The sequence below is a fragment of the Convolutriloba macropyga genome, chromosome 14 (assembly GCF_964194025.1).
Source record: "Convolutriloba macropyga chromosome 14, txConMacr16.3, whole genome shotgun sequence".
Taxonomy (NCBI): domain Eukaryota; kingdom Metazoa; phylum Xenacoelomorpha; order Acoela; family Convolutidae; genus Convolutriloba; species Convolutriloba macropyga.
Window position 1 is genome coordinate 48,153,622 of NC_134481.1, and position 26,721 is coordinate 48,180,342.

The 26,721-nt window shown below is 35.7% G+C and overlaps 2 protein-coding genes across 4 annotated transcripts in view; both read right to left on the bottom strand.

Annotated features, from left to right (window-relative positions):
- The window catches only part of LOC142352795 (uncharacterized), a 169,554-nt gene extending 166,954 nt beyond the window's left edge, over positions 1 to 2,600 (bottom strand). The window contains exon 1 of the mRNA XM_075404907.1: positions 2,589 to 2,600. The gene's annotated coding sequence lies outside the window, so the exon portion shown is untranslated. The remainder of the gene's footprint in view (positions 1 to 2,588) is intronic.
- Positions 1 to 26,721, bottom strand: part of LOC142352794 (translocon-associated protein subunit delta-like) — a 576,117-nt gene that overhangs the window by 414,648 nt on the left and 134,748 nt on the right. Inside the window, exons 2-5 of one of the 3 annotated variants that reach the window (XM_075404904.1) lie at positions 5,382 to 5,424; positions 4,549 to 4,790; positions 1,074 to 1,240; positions 865 to 1,002 (exon numbers count right to left, since the gene is read on the bottom strand). The exons of the other annotated variants lie outside the window; for them this stretch is intronic. Coding sequence (XP_075261019.1) covers positions 865 to 1,002; positions 1,074 to 1,240; positions 4,549 to 4,741 — 498 coding nt within the window. The 5' untranslated portion in view covers positions 4,742 to 4,790; positions 5,382 to 5,424. The remainder of the gene's footprint in view (positions 1 to 864; positions 1,003 to 1,073; positions 1,241 to 4,548; positions 4,791 to 5,381; positions 5,425 to 26,721) is intronic. 3 annotated transcript variants of the gene reach the window in all.

Sequence of the window (26,721 nt, forward strand, 5' to 3'; positions counted from 1 at the left end):
TAGATCACGCGAAACGCAAAAAGTCAAAGGGCGAAAAAGTCTCTCGAAAAGTCAAAATTGTCAAGTGAAATTTTTGAATAAAAAAAGACACACACGTTTACAATAATTGCTATGAACTTCGTTCAAGAGCAATTGAAAAACCCGGTCATCAAATATTAGAGTCAGTTCTCATTCGCCCTCAGACCTGCCAGGACTAACTGACAAGAAAAAGTACAAAAAGTACAGGCAAAGCTCTAAAATTCGCCAATATTTGAAAACAATAATCGTCAGTCGTAAAAATCATTAGCTGTGAATTTAAACATTTCATTTGATTCGCTTAGTCTCCAGTAGCAGCCGATACAATTTGCAGTATCTGTATACCTTGGTCAGCTTTTTCTCTAAGATGTTACTTTCCATGCAATGTTGTTCGAACTTTGGCTAGTTTTTCCAAGCGTGGAAGCGTTCATTTTTCTGCTATCAGTTGCAATAGCTTCAGATCACGCCCCACGGGCCGCTAAGACATAACAATGGCCCACAGAAAATGGCCAAATGCGCAGATCATTAACAGTCAAGTGGGGGTATTGTTCTTTGGTGGTGTTTATACTATCTGAAATCGGGTGAGGTTTTTTCTTTGCGTTTGTTTTCTGAAACCGGTAATTTCCATTACACAGCAACTAAGTGACCTTAGATTTATCAGTTTATCCAACTTCTGGAAGAAAAGTCAAATGGTTAGACCGAAAAGAATCACACAAGAAGTCAAATTTAACAGAGAACAAGAGGACCCAAATATACGCTGCAAACATTTTCAGAGGTACCGAAAGAGGGAGGGGGTCTAGGGGGTTTTTTTTCTTTGGGGGGGGGGGGTGGGGGTCTTCAGATTATTACCTTTTGTCTGATTTCCTGGGCTGTGCGCTGAATAAGTACGTATAGTGACCAGATGACACAAGTGATGGCCACTAAGTGGAATCCAATGGAACACAGGATCTTTCTCCTCTCACTTGTTGACATGTCCAACTTTTCCCACTTAAACGTCAAAATCACGCAACTATTCTAAATTTTGAGTAAGGTAACTTAAATAAGCTACAAAGTGTTACCTTTGAGAATGGTTTAAGTTTGGTCTGCATTTTGAACTCGTATCTACAGAGCTCGCAACATTTGATGTCGCTGCTCTTGATCCATTTCTGAAGGCAACTCTGGTGAACATAGCGCACTGAGCCTGCACATTTGCAGGGTGTGATAAGAGGGTTGTCCGAATTATCAGCTAAAACAAATATGATTCCATTTTGGCAGAAATACAGCCGGCAGACTGCTGGAAAATAGCCGCCGTTAACGCGCTTGACACACACAGATTGGAACAGAATAAGAAAACACAAGAGATAGAAATTGACAGAATTTTTCCTACGTTTCAAAAACTGTTCTAATTCGGTAATTCTAAAACTTTACTTAATTCACCTTCTAAACTGAAAGCTATTAAGCCTAATTTCAGCTAGCAATCGCTTTAATGAACTTTGATGACAATGCACTATGACTCAATGACGGGGCTTTATCGGTTTATCCCATTTCTCTTGATTTTGCTCTTTTGACTTTGACCGTATTCACTATATTGCAAAATTCAGTTCGTGAAAGAATTTAAAATCCATTCTCAATTGAAACAGTGAGTGAGGTAAATCAGACAGCAGACGTGAAAATCGTGACTTATGTAAAACGAAAAACGTGATCAAAAGGTAAAGCGAAACAAAAAACACAGCAGGACAAGTCCTGGCCTGCAATTCAAAGAATTCTCATTGGCTGAAAAAACCAGACCACGAACGGACTATGACTGGATTGGAAAAAAAACTATTTAGAAAAAAAATCCTATCAAAAACTGAGAAGCAGTAAAAATCAAAGCGAAAATGCCGCATGTGAACAAAATACCACTAGGGAGAAAGCGAATTTATGTTCATACACTATTTTCTCACTCTAATTAAAAATTAGAATGAAAAAAAATTTACACCGCAAAACCACCCGTTTTTTTGCTCAACGTTTGGTTTCTGCGTGACCAAAATCATCACAGATTTGACTTCAAAAATAAAAAATGCGTGAAGAGATCTAAACAAGACAGCGCCCAAATACCATTCAAAAGCGTTGGATTGTAAAAAAAACATAGCAGGACAAGTCATGAATTACCATCCAAAGAATTAAACAGACTATTGACCTGGCAATTAGCATTTTTACAGCAAAATTAAACTAAATCAGTAAAAAAAAACCCAAGAAAATAATTTGAACGCATTACAAAAACACACTAACTCTTATCATCCTTAGAATGAGTACCTATTACAACAACTTGGTGGGAATCAATGACCGCAAAATAGACGCAAAATTAAGGAAAATGGAAGAAATTAAAAACTCACTCGAATTCACGAAAAGCAATTTGAGAAAAAACGGTGTCTCAGTAAAAAAAAGTTAGCTACAAATTGAAGCAAACACATTGACCAAAATCCCGCCAAGGCCAATTTTTTTTTTTTGGAGTCAGCGACAAGACCACAAGAAAAAAATCGGGACTAAAAAATCAAACTTCAACTTTCAAAAGTGTCAAAATTTAAACAAAATCAAATTGTCTGAACTCCAGCATTTAATAAGATGCAATTTTTCCCCATTAGCAACCATTGCAACATGTAATAAATGAGGCCAAATAATGAGAAAAAAGACAAATTTTCTAAAGATCAAAGAACTGACTTCTACTTTGTTGATCATTAACAGTATTAAAGTTACCCAAAGCATTAGATACGCACTGGAAGAATCTTCCATTTAACAAAATTTTCAGTAGCAACCAAGGAGACCTGTCATTATTGAATAAGTGATTTGACAGCATTAAGTACAATTACATGCCAAACTCAAAATTTCTGCAATAATTTTGAAAACGAACAGCGTTTAATTCATAGAATGCAAAAGCATTCTCTAACTATGACCTCTAACTAGTATCTCGATTCCTATAGGCATACTTAGAAATTAATGAGAACTGTCAATAACGAAATAAAGATGTAAGACAAAGTGACAAAAAAAATATTTCCTGAAAAAAAAACCAATGTTTCTTGGAAACAATTAGAATCAAGGTCAGAGAAATCAATAGCTTTAAAGTGAGTAAACTAAATCGATAAGGTAAATCTCAATTTGATTAAATTATAAGACAACAAAAAGCTCAATAAATACACGAGAAATTCAAAAATTTCACTATAAAAAAACTCAATATAAAATTTCTGAGAACAAATAGTGTCAAAGTCATGAAAACCGCTAGCTATGAACTCAAACCATTAATTAGGTTCATTCATGTCTAATTACCAACCAACAACGCCTGTCATTTATGATGCTAGGTGATAGGACAATAGTAAAATTTAAAAACTGGGCAAAAATCAAATATTCACTAATATTTTATGACTACAAGGTGTCAAAGTCATCAAAAGCTATAGCTTCCCGTTGATGAAATCTAGCAATTGCAAATTGGCGCAATTAGAACACATATGTATCATTTCAATGTCACCCAAGAGAAGAAATACTGATAATAGGAGTTAAACTGACGCACGTGCAAAAAAAAATCCCTCTGAAAAACAAAAAAATGCGATTTCTTACAAGAGAATGAGTAGGAGGCACTGGAACGGCCGAATTTAGTTCGGATCTGAATCCAATCAAAATATCGTGCGCGACTTTGAAGCAGTGATTACGAAAAAGTTGAAACGTCTATTGGAACCAATTGATTTTAAGTTTTTTTGAAACTTTAATATCATTTCGAACGAAATTGACGCACGTGTCGTTAGAAACTTGTATGCAAACTATACAAACAGTCTACCAGATGTTTAAAAAGCTAAAAGCGTACAAATTTTTGTAGGAATTAGATGTTTGTGGCGCTATTTAAGAATTCTTCAGGCGTACGTAGCTTTTTGTTACCATGGTGTATGTTAATTGTTTTGATTACTTCAAAGGCACCTCTTTCACACTTTTCGAGTTTCGTCGAAAAACTATTGTTTTTTTAATTGCATGATCTCATCAAACAATGATATTACCTCTGATCGCGCTTAGTTTAACGAATTGAACGTTTAGATACATTACTCAAGGGTTTTAATAACGTTTGAACGTCACTTAACTGAAAAACTTTTACGTCACTTAATTTTGTTCGTATTTTTTCAATTCAGCCAGATGGAAAGATTTCGCGACTTTTAATGTTTTTAGCTGCATTTTTTTTTGTAATTTCATAATTTTAAAAGATGATCCTTTTTTAATTGTGCAAAGCTCTGATAATAAAGTTTCAAAAAAACTTAAAAATCAATTGGTCCCAATAGACGTTTCAACAACAGGACAGCAGCACATTGCGCGGTACCTCTTAAAATCTAATCAAATTAACAAATTATGTATTGTTACATAATATCTTGCCTTTTCTTACTGTAGCTAATGAATTCAGGTCTTTAAGCACCCCCTCCCAAAACACACACACATACAATACATACACACGCCCACAGATACACAGGTGCGCAATCAACGGTGACATTTCAACAATGGTAAGCTGAAAAGCACTTTGATGTAAAAATGACCACTAACATCCTCCGATTTGACAAATTCTGCAAAGATCCTGCTCACTGATAGATTCATCGGTTGATGAGTTTTTCTTCAATTTGGAATTCTTAAAGCTGATTGCGGAGTCAGATCTCCTCGGAATCTGTTGTGCATTTTCTCTGGCTGGCGTATGAGCAATGTTGTCACTTTCCTCACTCTGTATGGCAGTTATTGTCATCTCAACTTAGTCAGTCCTCATACGTCAGGCATTGAGTTAAAAGCCACGACTAAATCAGAAAACATTATTAAAAAACTACTACAAGAAAAGCACAAACATTTTTGGGTCTTTCCCATTATAGCCCCCCAGCTTAGTGGTCAGATAACTCATGGTAAATATACCACAACGGGGGGCTATATTTTGATAGCGGGGGGGGGGGCTATAATGGGAAAGACTCACATTTTTTTTGGATTCGAAATATTTAAACTGAGAAAACATAACTAGAATGTTAAAAATTTACAGGTTCTCAAATAACTTGATTATACTTGAATAATTCTGTAATATAATTTTGCTTTGGATCAATCTTTAATTGATTTTGGCTGTCCGCAGTTTAAGTTTTAAAAAGAAATTTTTGGATCTGTTTCACCTCATCCCCCTCCCTCCCCCCAGAAGCTTAGTGGGCCCATAACTTGTACACCCCAGGCGTTCTTGCTATTTTAAACTTAGTAACGTGAAATAAAAGAAAATAATGATAGTGCGTCCATGAAAAACACTGTGCGGGGAGTAGATTATTGGGATCTTTTCCGGTTGTGCCTCCACCACCCGCACGTGCAATTACATAGTAGATCATCATGTAAAAATATGGCACGAGTTAACTTACCTTGGCAGTTGGTTCTGTTAAACAGTCCAGTACATAGAGTTCTAAAAACAACACGTCTTCCTACGGATTTTGTTTCCCAAAGATTTTATTCACAAGCATAGAAAGTACGCCAAACAACTATAACAACTCATAAAAGACGTAACCGAAACAGGGGCAATTCAGACAAAACGAGAACCGCAATCGAAGAGTTAAAGATTCGTAGCTCAAGAGGCTGTTCGTGTTACTTAAGTTACACGATAACAGTGAATTCTTTAAAAGATTCTTTTAAAAGATCGATATAAACATTCTTTAAAAAGAGCGAAAAATTCTTTAAAAGATCGATATAAACAAAACTTTCCGGTATTTCACATCATAGCTCCCCCACGCCACCGACATAGAATTTATACCATAACAAGGGGCTACAAAGGGAATGAACCGAATTTTTAACAAAACTTATATTCGTACGAACCGTGAAAAACAAGAGATACGTTAGCTAATTTCGGATCTATTCTGGTTTGGACCCCAGCTTAGTTGGCTTATATCTTTTACACCCCCTAAGCACACATGCTATTTTTTACATAGTAACATGCTATATAACATAATTTGCAACTGGGTTGTACAAAAATGGGGGCCAGAACATGCAGTGTTTCACTGCCCTGACATGCAGTGAAAACCAAATTAGCAATTCTCTATATGATGTGAAATTAAATACATCTATGTTGGCCAAACCAGCCAAGTAACCACTAGAAATTCGGAGCACAAAGGAAAGTTTCCCCTATGGGACAACACCTCGTTGAATGCTGTGGTACAGCGCATGATATTGAATGGGAGATTCTAGATGCATGTCCCGTGCTAAAAAGAAACTGATGACAGTATTAGCGATCTTCATCAAAAAGATGAATCCTCAACTAAATACGCGCGACGAGTACCGGGCCGGGAATTCATATTGAAGTTTTAGAGATTTAAAAAAACTATTCTCAATTTAAAACTTTCTTACGAACGTTTTCGAACTCTGAGTTCATCGTCAGGTTATACAATACAAAATGCTAAATGAAAAGCCAGAAAATAAAATCACTCATTCAAGGAAAAATTAAAACGAATTTTTACATATCTATAGTCATAACTAAAAATTTCAAATCTGACTAAAAATACTTTTTCGATTTGATGTAGCAGATGCATATCACGTTTTTCATTCAAAAACCTACATAAATTACCTCAAACTTACATTGGTTTTGTTCAATTTCAAAATTGAAAGTTTCCTTTCATATAGTGTCTTTCTTTCAAGTTGTAGTTTTATCTCCAAACTAAGCTTTCAGTGTCATTTCTCGTGTTCGGTACTCGTCGCGCGTACCGATCCTAAAGCTAATGCTAAAGCTATTTGTCGAATCTAAAGCTAATGTTCCAATAGCTTTAGATTCGAGTATTAAATTACGGGATGTTACGTTTGGAGTTCTGGAAATTGAAAAAATATTGAGCAAATGTGATGACAGTTCTTCCATGGGCTCAGATCAAGTACCATCTTTCTTGCTTCGTGATGGCTGTCAAGTTTTAGCCCCAGCAGTTATGGCATTATTTCAAGTTATTCAAAAGTCCTCGCATTGGCCTAAGGAATGGAAAACCTCATATATCACACCACTACACAAAAATGGTTCAACAAGTGACGTTAAAAACTATCGTCCGATCAGCTTGCTTCCAAAACTTTCTATTGTTTTTGAAAAAATGTTGTTCAATTTTTTGTATCCACTAGTTAGGCCGCTAGTCACAAACGCTCAGCACGGTTTTATGAAGAGACGCAGCACAACTACTCAACTTATTTCATATTTTGATGTTCTTTACAACAATCTTGACAAAAATTTTCCTTGTGCTAGCGTCTATTTTGATATCAAAAAGGCTTTTGATTCCGTTCCGCATCATAATTTACTAAGAAAACTGGCAGCATTTGGGTTTGACGACGCTTTTCTTCATCTTTTTTCGGATTATCTCCAAGATCGACACCAAATTGTCCGTATAGGATCTTGTTTTTCTAGGCCATCCGTTGTAACATCTGGTGTCCCACAAGGAAGTGTCCTTGGACCACTTCTGTTTATCTTGTACATGAACGATCTTGTTGACCATGTGCAAAACTCCCATGTTTACTTATTTGCCGACGACCTAAAGCTGCTATGCGTTGATTGTTTCGAAGGTCTGCAATGTGACATCAATGGTATTTATGAATGGTCACGCAAAAATCAACTTGAATTTCATCCAGAAATGTGTAAAGCGATGAACTTTAAATGCAGCCAGTCTCCCTTATTTCTAGGAGAAGCGGAAATTCTTTTCACTAGAGAGATTATGGATTTGGGATTGCTAGTTACTGAAGATCTCTGTTGGACAACACATGTTAAGACGAAACTTGCGAAATGTAATAAAATTTTTATTTTTTTGAAAAGAAGCATACCGTTTCAAGTTTCTATTCTCCGCAAGAAAACGTTGTACCAAACGATGATTCTATCTGTGCTACTTTACTGCTCCCAAGCTTGGTGTATTACAACTGGTATTTTGAAAGTGTTAGAAAAGTTTCAGCGCAAAGTGTTGCGCTGGGTTATTAGGTCTGAGGATTACAACGAGACACTTTCAAAACTAAATTTGTATCCAATTTGCTATCAAATTGCGCGAGCTGACCTTATTCTACTATGGAAAACTTGGCATGGAACAATGGAGAGTGACTTAAAGCTGCATGTCAATAGTACGACACTCAGCTCCCGAGGATCAGTCAAAACCTTTTTTGAACAATCGTTGAACAAAAAATTCAAAACTGACAACTGTTTTCTTAGTCGAACTATCCACTCCGCCAATTACTTAATTTCTATCAACGTCATTGACTTTAGGTCATCTTTCAATATTTTTTGTAAGAATTTAGATAATTTTCTCATAGCCAAAACACTTTCTTTTAATTACTTTCGGCCATGTACATATTTTCTTAAATGTCGCTGTGTGGACTGCAGATCTTAATTTGCTACTGTGCTTTGTTAATTTGTACTGTCATGTCTTTCTTTTACTATGTATTCCTCTTGTTGGAATTTAAGTCTTTTACTACTACTACTACTTGATGGCTGGTTTCAGTGTTCTTATGTAGAGCGCCTCTAGTGTCATTAACTTAGATTGGTTGCCACAGTGGTCCAATATCTCTTACTGGAAAGCTGTTTTATCACAGTTGCACTCAATTGCATCTTTTCCCGTCGATGATTCCGTCCTACATGCTCTGCAAACCTTGTATTAATATGTCGGCATGTCTGACCTACATAGATGGATTTGTATCCATTACAAGTGAGTTGATAAACCACGTGGGATTTGAGGTCTTTATCAAAGCTAGACATAAGGCTAGGTAAACAGCTCTTAAGTTTACGAGTCTGCACTGGATGAAATTTGATTAGCATTCTGACAAGTTCGTTAGAGGTGTTACCTCTGCACTGTAGTTGGAAGTATCTGCTGATGATGTTGGTGTTCTCTTGCTTTCGTCTTGACACCTATAGCTTCGTTGAATAGATCATTAAAATTCCCGATTTTAACAGCCGTTCTAAAATGTTCTCTGCGCCATACCTCTGACATTAAACTATCGCCTTGACTCTGTCCGAATAACGTTGTGAAAAGGCGACCAACTACTCTACATCACACGACCTCTTGTCGTTTGTTCGTTTGCGAGTGGTGATGGAGTTGTTCAAAGTGTCGTGCTACACCACGATATTACAGCGCTCTTTCAGATTACCCTTGTCCCAGGCATTTCTTATGTTCTTTTCAGCGTTTCTGGAACTTGGTTTGAACGAAAGACCCGGAATGGCAGTCCTTGACGGGAGTGCCAGTTTTCGATGTTTGCTGTTTTTTTGGATTTAGTGCATGGAAAAACGAACTTGCTGCCAGAATATGCGACAGTATTCCATATGTAAATGCGCCACGATGATCTAGCTAAAATAATAAAATAACATAGAAAAAAAAGTTGCCCTTTTCCGGGCTTCGGCTTGTTGATTTGACAGGTTTGATCAAGATTTAAAAAAGGATTGTCAATTTAAAACATTTTCTTACGAACGTTTTCGACCTCTGAGTTCAATGTCATGTTGTAAACAATACAAATGGCTAAATTGAAAAGCCAGAAAAAAGCAAATTACTAAAATCACTCATTTAGGGAAATTTAAAACGAATTTTTACATATCTACAGTCGTATCTACAAAATTTTACATCTGAGTAAATACTTTGGTTTTGTTCCATTGTAAACTTGATATTTTCGTTTCATGTCGTGTCTTTCTTTCAAATCGGAATTTTATCTCCAAACTAAGCTTTCAAAACAACCTGATGACAGTAGAAGCGATCTACATCAAAAAGATGAAACCTCAACTTAGTACGCGCGACGGGTACCGGAAAGGGAATTGATATTGAAGTTTTGGAGATTTAAAAAAGGATTGTCAATATAAATTTTTCTCACGAACATTTTCGAACTTTGAGTTCATCGTCTGGTTAGAACCAAAACAAAACGCTAAAATGAAAAGACAAAAAATAAAAAGCAAATCACTAAAATCAGTCATTTTAGGAAATTTAAAGCGAATTTTTACATATCTGCAGTCATATTTAAAAATTTTACATCTGAGTAAAACTCCTTTTTTGATTTGATGTAGCAATTGCATATCATGTTGTTTATTACAAAACCTACATAAATTACCCTAAAGTTACTTTGGTTTTGTTCAATTGAAAAGTTGAAATTTTCATTTCATATCGTGTGTTTCGTTCAAATTGGAAATTTATCTCCAAACAAAGCTTTCAGTGTCAGTTCTCGTGTTCATTATTCGTCGCGCGTGTTGATGGATGGTTTCAGTGTTCTTATTTAGATCGCCTCTAGTGTCATTAACTTAGATTGGTTGCCACAGTGGTCTAATATCTCTCACTGGAGAGCTGTTTTATCACAGTTGCACTCAGTCGCATATTTTCCCATCGATGACTCCGTCCTACATGCTCTGCAAACCTTGCGGTAATATGTCGGCATGCCTGCCCTACATAGATGGATTTGTATCCATTACAATTGAGTTGATAAACCACGTGGGATTTGAGGTCTTTATCAAAGCTAGACATAAGGCTAGGTAAACAGCTCTTGAGTTTCCGAGTCTGTACTGGATGAAATTTGATCAGCATTCTGACAATTTTGTTAGAGGTGTTGCCTCTGCACTGTAGTTGGAAGTATCTGCTGATGATGTTGGTGTTCTCTTGCTTCCGTCTTGACACCAAATGCTCCGTTGACTGGATCTTTAATATTCCCGATTTTAACAGCTGTTCTAAAATGTTTTCTGCGCGATACCTTTGACCTTAAACTATCGCCTTGATTCTGTCCGAATAACGTTGTAAAAAAGCAACCAACTCCTCTACATCACACAACCTGTTGTGGTTTGTTCGTTTTTGAGGGGTGATGGAGTTGTTCAAAGTGTCGTGCCCAATCGCGAAATCACTGCGTCCTTTCAGGTGGCCCTTGTCCCAGGCGTTTCTTATTTTCTTTTCGGCGTTTCTAGAATTTGGGTTGAACGAAAGGCACGGAATGGTCTTCACTGACGGGAATAACAGTTTTCAATGTTTGCTGTTTATTTAATTTAATGCTTGGAAAAGCGAACTTGCTGCCAGAATATGCACCATTCTTCAATATGTAAATCTTCCATGTTGATCTAGTTAAAATGATATTGAAAACACAATTTGCCCCTTCCTGGGCTTCGGTTTGTCGAATTGAGTGATTTGATCAAGAATTTAAAAAAGATTGTCAATGTAAAACATTTTTTACGAACGTTTTCGAATTCTTAGTTCATCTTCAGGTTATAAACAATACAAAAAGCTAGAATGAAAAGCCAGCAAAAAATGCAAATCCCTAAAATCACTCGATCAAGGAAATTTAGAACAATTTTTTACATATCTACAGACGCATCTACAAAATTTTGAGTCTGAGTAAATACTTCGGTTTTTTTTCAATTGTAAAGTTGAAATTTTTGTTTCATATCGTGCCTTTCTTTCAAATTGGAATTTTATATCCAAACTAAGCTATCATAAAAACCTGATGACAGTGGAAGCAATCGGCATCAAAAAGCTGAAACCTCAACTAAATACCTAGGACGAGTATCGGAGAGGAATTGATATCGATATTTTAGAGATTTAAAAAAAGATTGTCCATTCAAAACATTCTTACGACGGTTTTCGATCTCTGAGTTCACCGTCAGGTTATAAACAATACAAAATGCTAAAATGAAAAACCGGAAAATAAAATCATTCATTCAAGGAAAATTAAAACGAATTTTTTCATATCTACAGTGCTATCTACAAAATTTTAAATCTGGGTAAAGCTTTTTTTCGATTTGATGAAGCAGATGCATATCATGTTCTTTTTTACAAAATCTACATAAATTACCCTAAATTTACTTTGATTTTTGTTCAATTGAAAAGTTGAAATTTTTGTTTCATATCGTGTCTTTCGTTCAAATTGGAAATTAATCTCCAAACTAAGCTTTCAGTGTCAATTCTCGTGTTCGGTATTCGTCACGCGTGTTGATGGCTGGTTTCAGTGTTCTTATATAGGGCACCTTTAGTGTCATAAACTTAGATTGGTTGCCAAACTGGTCTAATATCTTCCACTGAAATCTGTTTTTATCACCGTTGCACTCAATTGCATTTATTTCCATCGTGAGCAGCCTTACATGCTCTGCAACCCTTTTGGTAAAATGTCGGATTGTCTGCCCTACATAGATCGATTTGTATCCATTACAAGTGAGTTGATAAACCACGTGGGATTTGAGGTTTTTATCAAAGCTAGACATAAGGCTAGGTAAACAGCTCTTAAGTTTCGGAGTCTGTACTGGAAGAATTTTGATCAGCATTCTGACAGGTTCGTTAGAGGTGTTGACTCTGCACTGTAGTTGGAAGTATCTGCTGATGATGTTGGTGTTCTCTTGCTTCCGTCTTGACACAAAATGCTTCGTTGATTGGATCTTTAATATTCCCGATTTTAACAGCTGTTCTAAAATTTTTTCTGCGCCATACCCTTGACCTTAAACTATCGCCTTGATTCTGTCCGAAAAACGTTGTAAAAAGCAACCACCTCCTCTACATCACACAGCCTGTTGTGGTTTGTTCGTTTTGAGGGGTGATGGAGTTGTTCAAAGTGTCGTGCCCAATCACGAAATCACTGCGTCTTTTCAGGTGAACCTTGTGCCAGGCGTTTCTTTTGTTCTTTTCAGGGTTTTCGGGAATTTGGGTTGAACGAAAGGCACGGAGGGATCGTCACTGACGGGAGTAACAGTTTTCGATGTTTGCTGTTTGTTTAATTTAATGCTTGGAAAAGCGAACTTGCTGCCAGAATATGCACCATTCCTCAATCTGTAAAAGCTCTACGCTGATCTAGCTAAAAAGACATAGAAAACACAACTTGCCCCTTCCCGGGCTTCGGCTTGTTGAATTGACAAATTTGAACAAGATTTAAAAAAGGATGGTCAATTTAAAAGTTTCTTACGAACGTTTTCGAACTCTGAGCTCATTGTCAGTTTATAAAGAATACAAAATGCTAAAATGAAAAGCCAGAAAAAAATGCAAATCACTAAATTCACTGATTTAAGGAAATTTAAAACGAATTTTTACATATCTACAGTCGTATCTATAAAATTTTACATCTGAGTAAATACTTTGGTTTTGTTCAATAGTAAAGTTGAATATATTTCGCTTTATATCGTGTCTTTCTTTCAAGATGGAACTTTATCCCCAAACTAAACTTTCAAAAATAGCTGATGACAGTAGAAGCGATCTACATCATAAAGCTGATCCCTCATATAAATACGCGCGACGAGTACCGGGGCGGGAATTGATATTGACTTTATAGTTCAGTTCAGTTCATTTCAAAGCAACTTCTGATTGCTACAGTGGTCTTGCAAACGCCATAGTATACCAGTTCCTGAGTTCCTTTGTTCCCAGACGTTTTTATGATGTTCGGGGGATTTGATGGTTTGTTCACGGGTTGTGAGGTTACAATATACTCGAGGATATCTCTTGGTTGAGTCTGTGGTCTCAAGGCGTGTCCTAGGTTGTTTTTCTGACTTCTTGCAATTGTCTCAGAATTTGGTGTTTGTTTGGTTAAGTTATAAAGGTTACCGTTTTTTTTTATTATATTAAGATTTTGTATATTTAGACATGTTTTGAGTTCTTTTCTATGGAGAGATTAAAAATTAGAGTTAAAAGACTTGTTTGCAACCCTTGTCGGGCTATTATGTAGCAGAATCGTTCTCAATTATTTATTATAGATGGTGACGCTGACATATCTCTTTCATGCTGATATAACTCCAAACTTTACTGTATTTGAGCAGGGCCTTTGTTGCGAGTTGTTTTCTTTTTTGGTGTTCCGCACATTCATCCCGGATTGTTACCAGTTTTTTGTTTTTCTAAGGGTTGTGTCTTTGTGATAGATAGTAAATTTGGTATTGTGTTGATTGACTCTGAGGTTGATTTTATGAAAATTTTTGAGGCAATTTTGACAGTTTCCAGTGCTTTTTCAAGACTACCACAGATGGAATCTACATTGCCTGAAAATTCAAAATTTCTAGGTATCGGTGCTTTGTTTCTGTTTGCCTAGTCATGATCGTGTAACTGGGAGTCTTGTCCTTTTTGTGCTTCTGTCTCAAGTTCACGGTCAATTTTTCGGAGAGTTTTGTCCAGATATGGGGTAAAGTCTAGATGGTAGTCCATCCCTTTTTGGGACTCCTCTGTTGGTGTTGAATGGTTCCAATATCGTTTTACCAGTTTTTGCTCTCAGGGTTGTTTGACTGAGTGAGCGTTTTATTTTGCTGACGTTTTCGACCTCGGTATCTGTTTTTCTCAGTATGTCAATCAGCTTCTTTTTGTCAACAGTATCGAATGCCTTGAACATTCGATACTTGTCTATACATTCGACCTTGTCTATTCTTGCACAAGCTTTCTGGATTCTCTTCGTTGATGATCTTGCGAAGAGATATTTGTGCGCTAACACAATTTTACCTGTTGTTTTCCCAGATCAGTAGGCATTTTGAGAGGGTTGCATCGATACTTCGCTTTTCGGGTTGATTAATTTCAAAATTATGAGTGAGATGAGCTTTTGGTAGGTGGATAGTAAATTCACTGGTCTGTAACTATCTTGCTTGGTTCCGTCTTTGCCTGGCTTCGGAATCGGTACCACGCAGCCGTTAGTGAGCTTCTCGTCTCTTTCTCTGAGCATTTCGTTCAGTGTTTTTGTGACAGTTTTTTGGTCAAACTTTTTCAGTTCTTCTGAGGTCACTTGTTCCGGTCCGGGTGTCTTGCTGTTTGAGAGCTTTTTGACTGCTTCTCTGACCTCTGATTCATTTACCAGCCTAAAAAATCTTGTCGGCTCTTTTGCTATCTCTTCTGCTTCCGGAACGGTGAAGTGGTTCTTGAAGTGTTTACTGATTTTACTTTTCTCTGTTTCTTTGTTCTTTTGTTCTCTTTGATGATTTTTTTAGAGCTAAGGCTGCTTGTGTGTTGTTCTTTGCTTTGGTAATTTCTCCTGCTTCTGTTATCATTTCCTTTGTTGTGAGGAATAATTTTCGTTGTTTGATAGCATTTGCTATTCTATTTCTCTGTTTTTTCAAGCCCACTCTTTTCTCTAATTTGACTTGGCTTATCTTTTCAAGTATTTTTCTTCTTTTTGTCTTTAGCTCTATAAGCACTGGATCTTCTGTTGCTCTTTTGGTTTCCTTTGTTTTGCTTCTTTCTCAGTCTAGTTTGCTGTACATCTAAAATGCTACAAGTTTGGGATTCGTTTTAACCTTGTTGACTTTGTAACTCCCTGCATTTATGACTGAGAATTTGCGGCAGCTGGCAAATGCAACGTAGTCTATCTGGTTGTAGGCTATTTTCTGACAGATTTTTCCTTCCGATTTCGAAATGTGGCTGGCCTTGTACTTGAGTATGGTGTTTACCGCGATAAATTTTTGCCTGTCTAGGATTTCTTATAGCATTTCCCCGTTGGCGTTCCTCATTCCTCTTGCGAATGAACCCACGGATCCCCTTCCTATACATTCTAGTTTGGAATGGAAGTTGCCTAGAATTATGATGTCTTTTCCTTTGAGTGATTTCAACAGTACATCTAGGTCATCGCAGAATGTCTCTGTTCCCTCGTGGTTTTTTGTTGTTATCCTTAAGTGTAGTGCATAGCAATTGATGAGCACCGTGCGATTTTTCTTGATATCCGTTTTGAAAATGGTCTTTCAATTCTCCGCACCACCTTTCACGGCCCGTTTCACTTTTTTCTCAATGGTGAGTATGCAAACCCTGTCGGTGGCGGTTTTTGCTTCGACTGTTTTCAGATTATTCTTGATTGCAAAGCCCTGTCCGTAAAGTTTCTCACTCTCGCTTCTTTCATTTTTTGTTTCGTGAAAAGCACAGATATCGATGTTTTTCTCCGATAACTTTCCCAGGATCTCGCTCTTTTTTGCAGAAACTTCGGATGTTCCAGGTTCTGGTAACGAATCGTTGTTTTAGATTTATTGGGTAATTCAGAAGGCGCCCATCACAGCGTCCTTCCAGAGGGTATTAAATCAAATCTAAAAGATTTTGGTTTTCGAAATTCAAAAATTATTCTGGTGCATGTTAATTCAAAATATTTTCAAACCCAACATGTAGAGAATAACAACAGACAGGACTGAAAATAAAAAAAATCCTTTTCAGGAATAGAAAACAATATAATCAGGATTTTTAAAAACTCCGGGGGCACAAACGAAAAAGATCCAAACTGCCAATCTAAAAATAGATTGATTTAAAAACAGAACGGTGTCGAAATTTGCGTTCATCGTCGGGTTTAACAATCGAATAAAATTATTTACAAAGTATATAAACTTGTGTTTGACTCTATTGAATTCTGAGAAATGAGTTAAAACAACAACGAGTTTATCGAATTATTTACAGTTAAAACCACGTTTACAAAATTTTAAGGATCTTTTCCCCTTGGGCCCCCCGATTACTGGTCGAATTCTATTTGCAGCGCTCAAACGCACGTGCCCTAATTTTGCATAATGATTTACTACGTAAGGGCACGTGCTCTGTAACTGGGGTTGCATGACTAAGGGAGGGCACAAACGGAAAACATCCTGCAATTACTTCTTCTCTGTATATAAATTCACCCTGCCGGACCAGCCTGGAAACCTCGTCCTGAAAATATTTTGCAATACATCAAAACTTATCTTGTCAACCTCCATCAATAAACAGCGGTTTCTAACAGTTCAGGTAACAAGCCTTTCAAAAAACTTAAAAAAGCTCATCTGATCTGCTATCGGCCAATAACTCTCCTCTGTTGTCTCTGAAGTATTCGAAAACCTATTTTTGGCAAAATCTACTTTAATGTTAGAAAACAGCAAACAAGCCAGTACTCTTTTAGGAAGCGGCAATCTGCCACACTTTAACTTTTACATTCTCTTGATCAAATATTTGAAAACGTTATCAAACTAACAAAAGAGATAAATATCGTATATCTCGATTTCGCTGAAGCCTCCGACAGAGTAGATGCTTTTTACTCAAAAAACATTTTTTTTTCTTGGAAGAGAATGGAGGACTTTGGAATATCAAAGTCTTATCTTCCAGACAGAAGATTTTTTGTGCAAATAAACGGCCAGCAGTTATGTATTCAGAACGTAACAAGCGTTAAACTCAAAGACTGAATGCTTGGGCGACTTTTCTTGTTTGTTGCGTTTGTTAAATGTAAAAAAAGTAATTTGATTTGTAAACAATTTCAAAAATTTGTCCTTACTTTAACTCATTTCGTAGTATTAGTGAAATGTAGTCGAAGACCTGATAGTACTTTGTAAATCATTATATTTGATTGTTCGTCAATTTAATGTCAACCAAACAATGAACTCAAATTTTGAAAAGCTTCGTTTTTTACCGAACAATTTTTTTTAATCCTCAATTCCTTTTTCTTTCAGACTCTTAATTATGTCATGTTTATTAATTATTGCGAAAGGGCGAAATCAAAGCTTTAAGTTAAAAAAGCGTTTTCCCAAATACTTGCTTCATCTGATAAAATAAACTTGAAAAAAATATCTGCAATTTAAAACAATTTGGAATCGTGTCAATAAGATTTATGGTGTGTTTTGGGATAATAAATTATCCATTTTGAAGTCTCTCAAATTCCGTCCAATCTTTTTTCTCGTTATATCATCCTGTTTTTCTTCATTTATACTTTTTCCGCTCCATAGAGACGTACAAGTTGTTTTCTAATAATCTGTTAGGAATTCCAACAGGTTTTTCTCGGGTTTTCACACAACAATTTGACATTTGACTTGTTTGTTTGACATAACCTTCTTCCAAACAATTATTTACAACCTCGATTATACAAACAGTTTTTGGGCTTGTATTTAAAGCTTGATGAAACGTCTCATAATTGCCTGTGGCTCTGAATAATCCTCAGCCTGTGTCTTCAATGATATTTTTATTGGTCTGCATTGCCGCAAAGCTTCAATTACGTCGGTATGGTTGGTTTTCCATACGATTTTTAACCAACTGTGCAGCCAACTAAGATACATATGTTTATGTGGGACAACCAATTTTATTGCTCAATGTTTTCTTTATATGAACTCATGTTTTTATGCAACCAATTGCTTTTTTTCAAAAACCGGTCCGCATTGTCGTTAGTTGGCTGGTTGTGCAAAATATATCATCAACATATCTCCTGGAAGATTTTAATGGTTTTCGCGTCATTTTGTCAACTTTGCTTACGGACACGTTGGAGTAAAACCAAACAAGATTTTGAAAGTTTGGGCGTTGTTCATTGATATTTTTTTCACATCTTGCCTAATACCAGTGTTTGTCAGCATGACAATGCACCCCTCACTCCAATTAACAACATTTTTTTTCTCACATAGTCTGAACTGGTGTGTAGTTTTTGGGGCAGTATTTTTTCCAGATTGTACGATTTATTGCCTCAGGGTGTCCTCCATACTTTTCATACAAAAGTTGGCTAGAATCATCACCAAAGGTTCACCCACTGAGAATCCGTCTCTCTGTTGGAACTATTTTCTGTTGCATTTAAAATATAGGTCAGTAACAGTGAGTCTCAGGACAATTTTAAGGGTTTTATGGGACGCATTAATTGAAGTTTTGACATTTGATCCGGGGATCTTTTCAAAAAATGGTGTTACAGATTCGTTAAGTTCGTGATGGCAATCTCCAATTGCCTCTTCATACTTAAAAGAGATTTTTTTCTAAATATTAACAAGATATTATCGTCTCAATTTAATTCTTGACATCGAGGACTCCAACACATCATTAAGGTTCTTTTCCAAAGATTTTTCTTTTCATGACGCAAAAAACATTGTTCATTTTTGCGTCATGTTTAAATTTTTGCAACTGAAGTCTCTATCCGCATGAGTGTTTCTAATGTCCTTTGCGTACAATTTGCTGTAGGCTCTATCTCACAATTTTTTCTCGTCCACGATTATTAAGTTGAGGATTCAGCATTTTGTCAACATCAGCATAAGGATAAATTTTGTTAAGCTTTTCTCCAACAGGTAGCTTTGGCCCACTCTTTAAGAAAAATCGGAGACTCCATCAAATCAAGTATCAATTTTATTAAATTATGTTTCAGATACCGTAGCGGTTTTTCTTGTCATTCACTCAGTTTACCAAGTTTTTATTTTTTTTCCACCGTGCCTCCTTTTTCAGTTTTTTTTTTCGTTCTTGAACTAACGTAATATTTCAAGGTTTTTAGAAGACTGTTGCAGTTGACCGATTGAAGATACGTTTGAGCCTATAATACCGGTTTAGAATCTAAATTGAGCACAGAAAATTTCGTTTTCGGATCTCACTTCTCAGTAACTTTATCCAAAAAAGGGCGTATTGCTTTTTGCAACACGAAAATCTAACAAATTTAGCTATTAATTCTTTGTCAATAACATTTTGCCTAATAGCCGGAAGCAATCAAATTTGTTCCATTCTCTAGAATCTTAAGGCTTTTTGCTTATTAAAAATAAATCATCCAGCAGCCTTAGTATATTCGAAGCAGTGTTGGTGAGCAATTTTGAACAGCTTCATCGGAAGGATCGCTATAACCAAAAGCGACATGGCCGGTAACTACCAAGTGTCTCTGCAGCATTGGCTGTTTTCCCGGGCCGAGGCATCCACCCGTATTCCACCTTTATTAAGCGAGAATAAGGTCGTAAAGTAATTTGCTTAAATAGCAGGGAAAATAGTGTTAGAGTGTAATTTTAAGAGCACACTTTGTGTACACTCTTTCCACTCTTTTGTCCACTCTTTATACATTTTTACTCTTTATACTCTTTTGTCCACCCTTTATTTCACTTTTTTCCCTGGTTAAATCCTCTGCGAGTATTCTCAGTACGTGCAAAGCAAAAAATTATGTACGATATCCACTGAATATGCGAAAATTATGTTTTAAAAAGCTAGTTGCGTTAGCTGGATTATCCTTAGTTGCGACGTGGTTGAGTTTTTCGAAGTCGCTTGCCCAATTTCGTATTTGAGTAACCATTCTTCCACAGGGCGCTGATCTCATCTATATGCCTCCAAACAACGCCCCGGGTCGAGAAATTTTCCAAAAATTATGTAAGATATGCTCTGAAATGCGCTTATTTTTTAAAAAGTTCAGCGCAAAAACCTTACATAATATTGCGCTGAAATGTGCTGAAATGAGCTAAAACTTTGTAAGAATTGCGATGCATTTTCAGCGTGAAGGCTCTCCACCTTGATGTGGATTTCTGTTGCAGTTCAGTGTACTTCTTTATTATCCAGAATTCACGTAGCTGCTTTTGTTTGTTCACTGTGTATTTGGCAACGTTTACTAACCAGATGCCAGTCTTCTTTAGCTCTGAAACGATATGAGGCGCACCAACACTCTTGCCGTAGACAATAACTAAAAATATTTCCCGGTTATTTGAAAGGTGATAAACAGGTTAAAGTGTTGGTGCAAGTTCAACGATATCACAAAAATTCCATTTGGATTTCTGCTTTCTTATTGTGTTTATTAAGAGATTATGCTAAAGAACGAGATCCACCCTGTTTCGTAAAATTTTGTTCCTATATATTAAATTTTGTATATTTTTCAGAAGAATTTTGACATAAAGATTATAATTCAAGCCAGGTGCCATTTTTATGTAGGGCAGATCAAATTTCGTTATCTCCTACGTTACTTTTTTAAAAGCATGTTGTGAGGAACTTGCCGCAAGAAAATAAATTTTTCCTCTAGAAGAGCACGGTTTCTTTATTATAGCCAAAAAGGAATGTTAATGGCCTCTCTGGAAGCCATCTTTATTATTTAGTGGCTGGTGTTGATAGTCCATCGTTGAATTAAATAAATTCAAGTTAGTGCATCGTTGAAATAAATTTTCACATATTCAGTGGATATCGTACATTTTTTTGCTTTGAACGAACTGAGAATACTCTCAGAGGCTTCAACCAAGGAAAAGAGTGTAATAAAGGGTGAACAAAAGAGTGTAATTACAGTGTATATTTAAAAGTTTATTAAGAGTGGACTAAAGATTGTAAATAGTCTACACAAAAAGGTAATTTTCTTAAAATTTACACTCTTACACTCTTTTCCCTGCTATTTAAGAGTGTAAATTGCTTACTTATTCTCGCTTAATAAAGGTTGAATACGGATGCCTCGGCCCGGGAAAACAGCCATTGCAACAGAGAAACTTGGTAGTTTTTGGCCATGTCGCTTGTGTTTATAGCGATCCTTCCGATGAAGCTCTCCAAAGTAATTGTTCACCAACACTGCTTCGAATAAACTAAGGCCAAACAGCTGCTGGACGATTTATTTTTAATACGCAAAAAGCATTTCGTATTTATTTCAACGATAAATTTCTGAGAATACTGTCCATCGTGATGTTCAAAGTTGATAGTCCATCGTGAAAACTTGTGTAAAACTACTTACAATTTAATTTTGGTTTAGAATGTGCCAATAGGTCATATTGTCTGTTTACGGGGAAAAATATGAATTTGAAACTGTTCAAAATTAGAGTTTCGGTGAAACCTTTTCTAATTAATTTATCTTGTTTTTTCTTGTTTTCTAATCGTTTTTATTGCATGATGTATTTCTAAATTAAAACAGTAAGCTTTTTGTGCAAAATTTTTTGGTATGCGACTTGAATCCATTGGACTAAACTATTATTGTCACATTAATGTTTATTAATTACATGTTTTTTAACGATTTGTCAGAGGAGATTAAAATTCTGTGGATACACCCTAATACAATAGTCCTCAACAATAATGATACAGAAAAAAATGAACTTACAATAAGCTCCTACAGAGAAATTTCTTTTAACAGACATCAAAAAAGAACTCTTGAAACACGACTGGGCTTGAAAGTGTGGGACAACTCCTAACCTGTCAATGGAAAAAAATTTACTTGCACCACCCAGCTCATATCAGCGATATCGAATCGCTCCAGATAAAACGTCCTCTTAGTTGTAATATCCGTTGTGTTGCAGGTTGCTGTTGTTTTAACGGATACTCAATAAGTACTAAAACCTAATTGTTCTGTCTTACTTGTTCTGAATTTTCTTTGCGGAGAATATCAAAATAAATCAAATCAGACAATCAAAGTTTTGGTTTAAATTATCTAAAATCTTGATATTTACCGTCGCCCTATTATTGGACTTTTCATATACCAGGTTTCAGTTTTCTACTTCAAAGGTCATCGAGAGGGTCAAAAGTACTGTTTTTGTAACGGAACAGCATGATCAGTTTTCGAACTTTATTGTTAGCACTTCTCGCTAATGGTTTCAGGAACACCAATAAAACGTTCAAGTAGGTTTTGTAAAAAAAAGACTGAGAGAACCCAAATCGGAACATCGCACTAATTCTCAGTTTCTTTGTAACTTTGTTCCTCATAGGAAAAGTTTGTGAATATCAATTTTTTTTTACATTTTCAACAATCCAACGCTTTCTAACTGCGAAATCACTGAGGTGTTTCAGAGAAACAAGTTACCCGAAGATTTGTTTTACCGCTAATGGTTTTACACCAACTGTTTGTCATTTTAAGGTAACCAAAATTTCTAATTTCAGCAGTTTTTCGTGATTTTATCACAATGGATTTCACTGCTCAACAAGTGACTCTACAGGTCAAAATTGGATGTTTGTTTGGATGTAGATAGCGATGCCATTAAATGTGAACAGAGTCCGAAACGTCAATTTGTCTGTAATATATATATATATATATATATATATATATATATATATATAAATGTGTATATATATATATATATATATATATATATATATATATACATACATATATATATATATATATATATATACTTATATTAATATATATATATATATTAATATAAGTATATATATATATATATACATTTATACACACACACATATATATATAAATATATATATATATATATATATATATATATATATGTATATATATATATATATATATATATATATATATATATATAATCTTGTATCTGTAGAACAATTGTAGAAAATTCTGTGCTGACATGTGCTGACAAGAGCAAAACGTCTCATGCAAAAATATAATGGATTTAATGAGTTGGCTTTTTGTTGCAAGACACAAATCGTGATAGCTCAGGTAATTTGTGTATGGAATCGAGATAAGACGTTAACAAATCAAAAAGGCGTTGGAAAAGTTAAACCCGTAATTTTTGTTATTCATGCTTTTCTAACGGTACCGTTTAGTTTGCTTTTAAATGAGCTGAGCCATTTAATAAAATTGGTCTTTTTTCTATCATAATGTCATCTCTTCGGTACAGAGGGTTTTTTGTTAACTCCGGTGTATTGTCAAGTTTTTGCAGAGAGCACAACACCGTCAGGACTTATGATGGTCTCTGTAATTAATTTAAAGCTATAAGAAGTTACCTTTGGCTGAAACCAATCAATGAAGCGAAATCAACGTTTTGATTAATGTAGATATTCAATTTTTTAAATCTTTTCTGTCTCTGCCCCCAAGGAAGCTGAAATTACATAGAAAACCATCATTCAAAACGATGGCACGTAAGCAACGCGTACAAATAAAAAGTATAGTGAAAATTGAAAGAAAAATGTTTCTTTTCTATGATTGATATACCCAAGCAGTTGGATCTACTAGACAGTCCGTTACTTAGAAGTCCAGAAACAATACAAGTGCGCTTCCGAATTTTACTTCCCCGAAAAAGTTCATTAACTTTCGTACAATGTACGCAAATCAACTACAACGCATCACCCACCACAACCATTCTGTATTCAGAAACCATTCTGGATAATTCTCAAAAAAATATCCGTATTAAAAAAAACTAAAGGGTCATTCCCATTATAGCCCCCAACCCAGATATGGCCATTGTACAATAACAGGTTTTATAAGGGAAAACACAAAAAACTTCATACAAATTTATTTTCGTGCGGACATTGAAAAACGCGAGATAAGTTAGCTAATTTCCGTCAGCAGAACTGAGTATCACAAAAGAATTAGTGCTTGCTGTCTGATATTTTTGAGAAACTAAAGACCCTTACATATGGCGAAAAGCATCTTAGCTATTCTCTGTTTGTCATGGAATTAGAAAAATGCACTATGCCGGACAAGACTGGAAAATTTTTTCTAAAAAGATGCCTCAAAGAGTTATGCCTTAAAGTGACTCATCTCAACCTGCATAATTAGGCAGTAGTTTCCAACAGACTGGAAAACAAGCCAAATAACAGCGCCTTCATAGAAGGCAAAAAATGGTAGCCTGCTATTGGCCAGACAGTCCTGCGTTGTCTCCAAAGTATTTGAAAAATTGGTTTTGACAAAATCTGTTTCATTCAAAGAGAACAATGCCGAACTCAGTATAATTTTTGGAAACGACGATCTCTCACATTTCAATGAATAAAATTTCTCAATGAAATTCTGGAATGATATTTTGAGACAACAAGAGAATTGAACGAAATCTATTTTATTATTACTTCTGTTTTATTAAAGCCCCTGAAGCAGTAACACATGCTTTTTAAGTTGAAAATTGATTTTTTTAGATCAGGTGTAAACAATTGAGTAAAATTAGAGACCTATCTATTGACAAGAAGCAATTTGTGCAATTATACGGTCACAAAGCGTGTCCTCAATTAATTGTAAATAATGAACTCCAAAGCTGAAACGTTGTTTTGCTTGTTTCTCAATAAATCGCCAGATTTTATTGAAGAAGTCGGAAGTTACAGATACGCCAACAATTTCAAAGCAAAACTCATCAACAAAAACGAATTGCCTACAACTTATGTAATCCCGATAGCTAATTGTTCATCTTTGCTGTTCAACAATTTGCTTCTCTCACAATATGAAAATAATTTCGAAATGAAACAATCAGAAATTGGTGATTTCTTTGGTAATAACTCAAAATGTAGGTCGATTTCGAGAACAACCCGTCACGACACATTGTAGGCCAATTACTCCAATGTTTTTGAAACCACATTTCTGGTTTAATTTTTTCGAAGATTACAAAGATAATAGCGATTGCTGTAAATAAAACGGGACAACAAAAACCTTTTTCTAACATTAATGTTATTAATTCAAGCTATTGGTTCCAAGAACACCAATACTGAAATAATTTAGGCTGTGTTAAAAACATTGAGAGACAGACTATTTACTTCGTAAAAAATTTCTCGTGCTTGGAAACTTTGTTGCGCAGAAAGAGATACTGAGAATATCAAAGTCAATTCTTTTTTCAATCAGTCTAAAGTAATTAAACTTTACAGTCACTGAGGTGTGCTACAGCAAAATGATACAAGAAAAATTGTTTCATCTTTAAAGGAACTGCACTGTATTATGCCCTGTTGGCCATTTTAATAGGAACAAAAAATGATTTCGTGTCATTTTTTGAAGATCAAATTTGGTTGTTGGTCAGGTGGTTTTAAAGTCAAAGTTGCCTGTTTGGATGTCGATAACTTTTGGCCAAACTCAATTGAATATGTGTGAGGACGTTCGAGTTTCAAATCGAATTTATGTATGACATGAACGTTCTAATGAAGATACCTATCTTAATTTATTGACGGAAGTGAATTGTGCTTTGATCAGAATGAAGCATTAAAATTTGCTTGTCATGTCGTTCCTAATGCAATGCTCAATTTGCTGTTCGTTGAGTTGGTCCATTTTCTCAGCTCTGCTTCATGGTCTCAAGTTGTTTTTTACGTCCTGAAAGCATCAATTTTATCAAACATTTCTGCTAGTCTTTAGTTAACTCCGTGGAACGCCCAAGTTTTTTGCCTATTGACTCACACTGTCAGAAACTTCAATGTTATCTAGAAAAACCAAACTTCTCACCTATTGCTGACTTCAGTCAAACAAAATAGATTGCCGTCTATACGATTTTTGTTACATTTAGATCTCCATTTTTGGCTCTTTTCTCATCGTTGGCGAAAACTCTTTAGAGATTCCATTCCAATTGAGATTTCCATAACCTTCAGTTTGTCAGAGTTTTATATAATTAACAAGTTCTTCTGCACAAGAAGTACATGAAGTACATGAAGTAGTACGCGAGTTAGTATTCATTCTTGTTGCATAGCAAAAAATGACAAGGAGTAAAGACATTCCTATGCCATCAAGGTCTGAACTGAATGTTGTCAACGAATTCACATTCAATGAATATTTAACAAAACATGTATTTTAGTTCAAAGAATATCCTTCCCGACTGATCTGTTTCCCAACACAGCATTAATTGCTCTGATCTGCCAATCAGCAGGGTGATGCAGGGAGGTTATTTTTTTCGATAACCTTATAATCCTTGATGATGCTTTGCTGTCTTGATACTTGAAGTTTTACGATCCGTTTTTTGTTCGAAGCCTCAACACAAGACTCTCATTCAACTCAAACGAAGTTTGTGCCTCTGTCGCTGATCAGTTTGCTTGTGAATGGCATGCTCGTTTTGAAACGGCTATTTTTGCCTAACTGAGGCACTCGATCCATGTGCAACGCTCTCACAGTCAGTTTTGAAGGGAAGAGACGACTTCACTCCAACAACTGTAGGGACTGAAAAAGAATCTTAGCGCTAGAAAAATCCGACATTACATATGTTAATATTTTGCCCTGCCCTTTATACAGATAACGTATTTGTTTGGGATTTGACCGCTGAGCTCTTACTCTGCCTAGGTTTCATATCTTCTGCTGTCGAATTTTTCAAACAAAGTTGTTGTCTTCGTGTTGTTTTTTTTTGAAATTCAAATTTTTGCTACATTGCATTCAAGTCAAATAGACTTTTACCTATTATACCTTTGGCACGAAAAAGTAGCCTTCATCGTTGCCAACCATATAATTTTCTGCCTTTGGAACTCTTTTCGGTTTCGAGGAAAATCATCTTTCCATCGAACTTTCATGTTGTAGTAACTTGCAGGCCGTGCT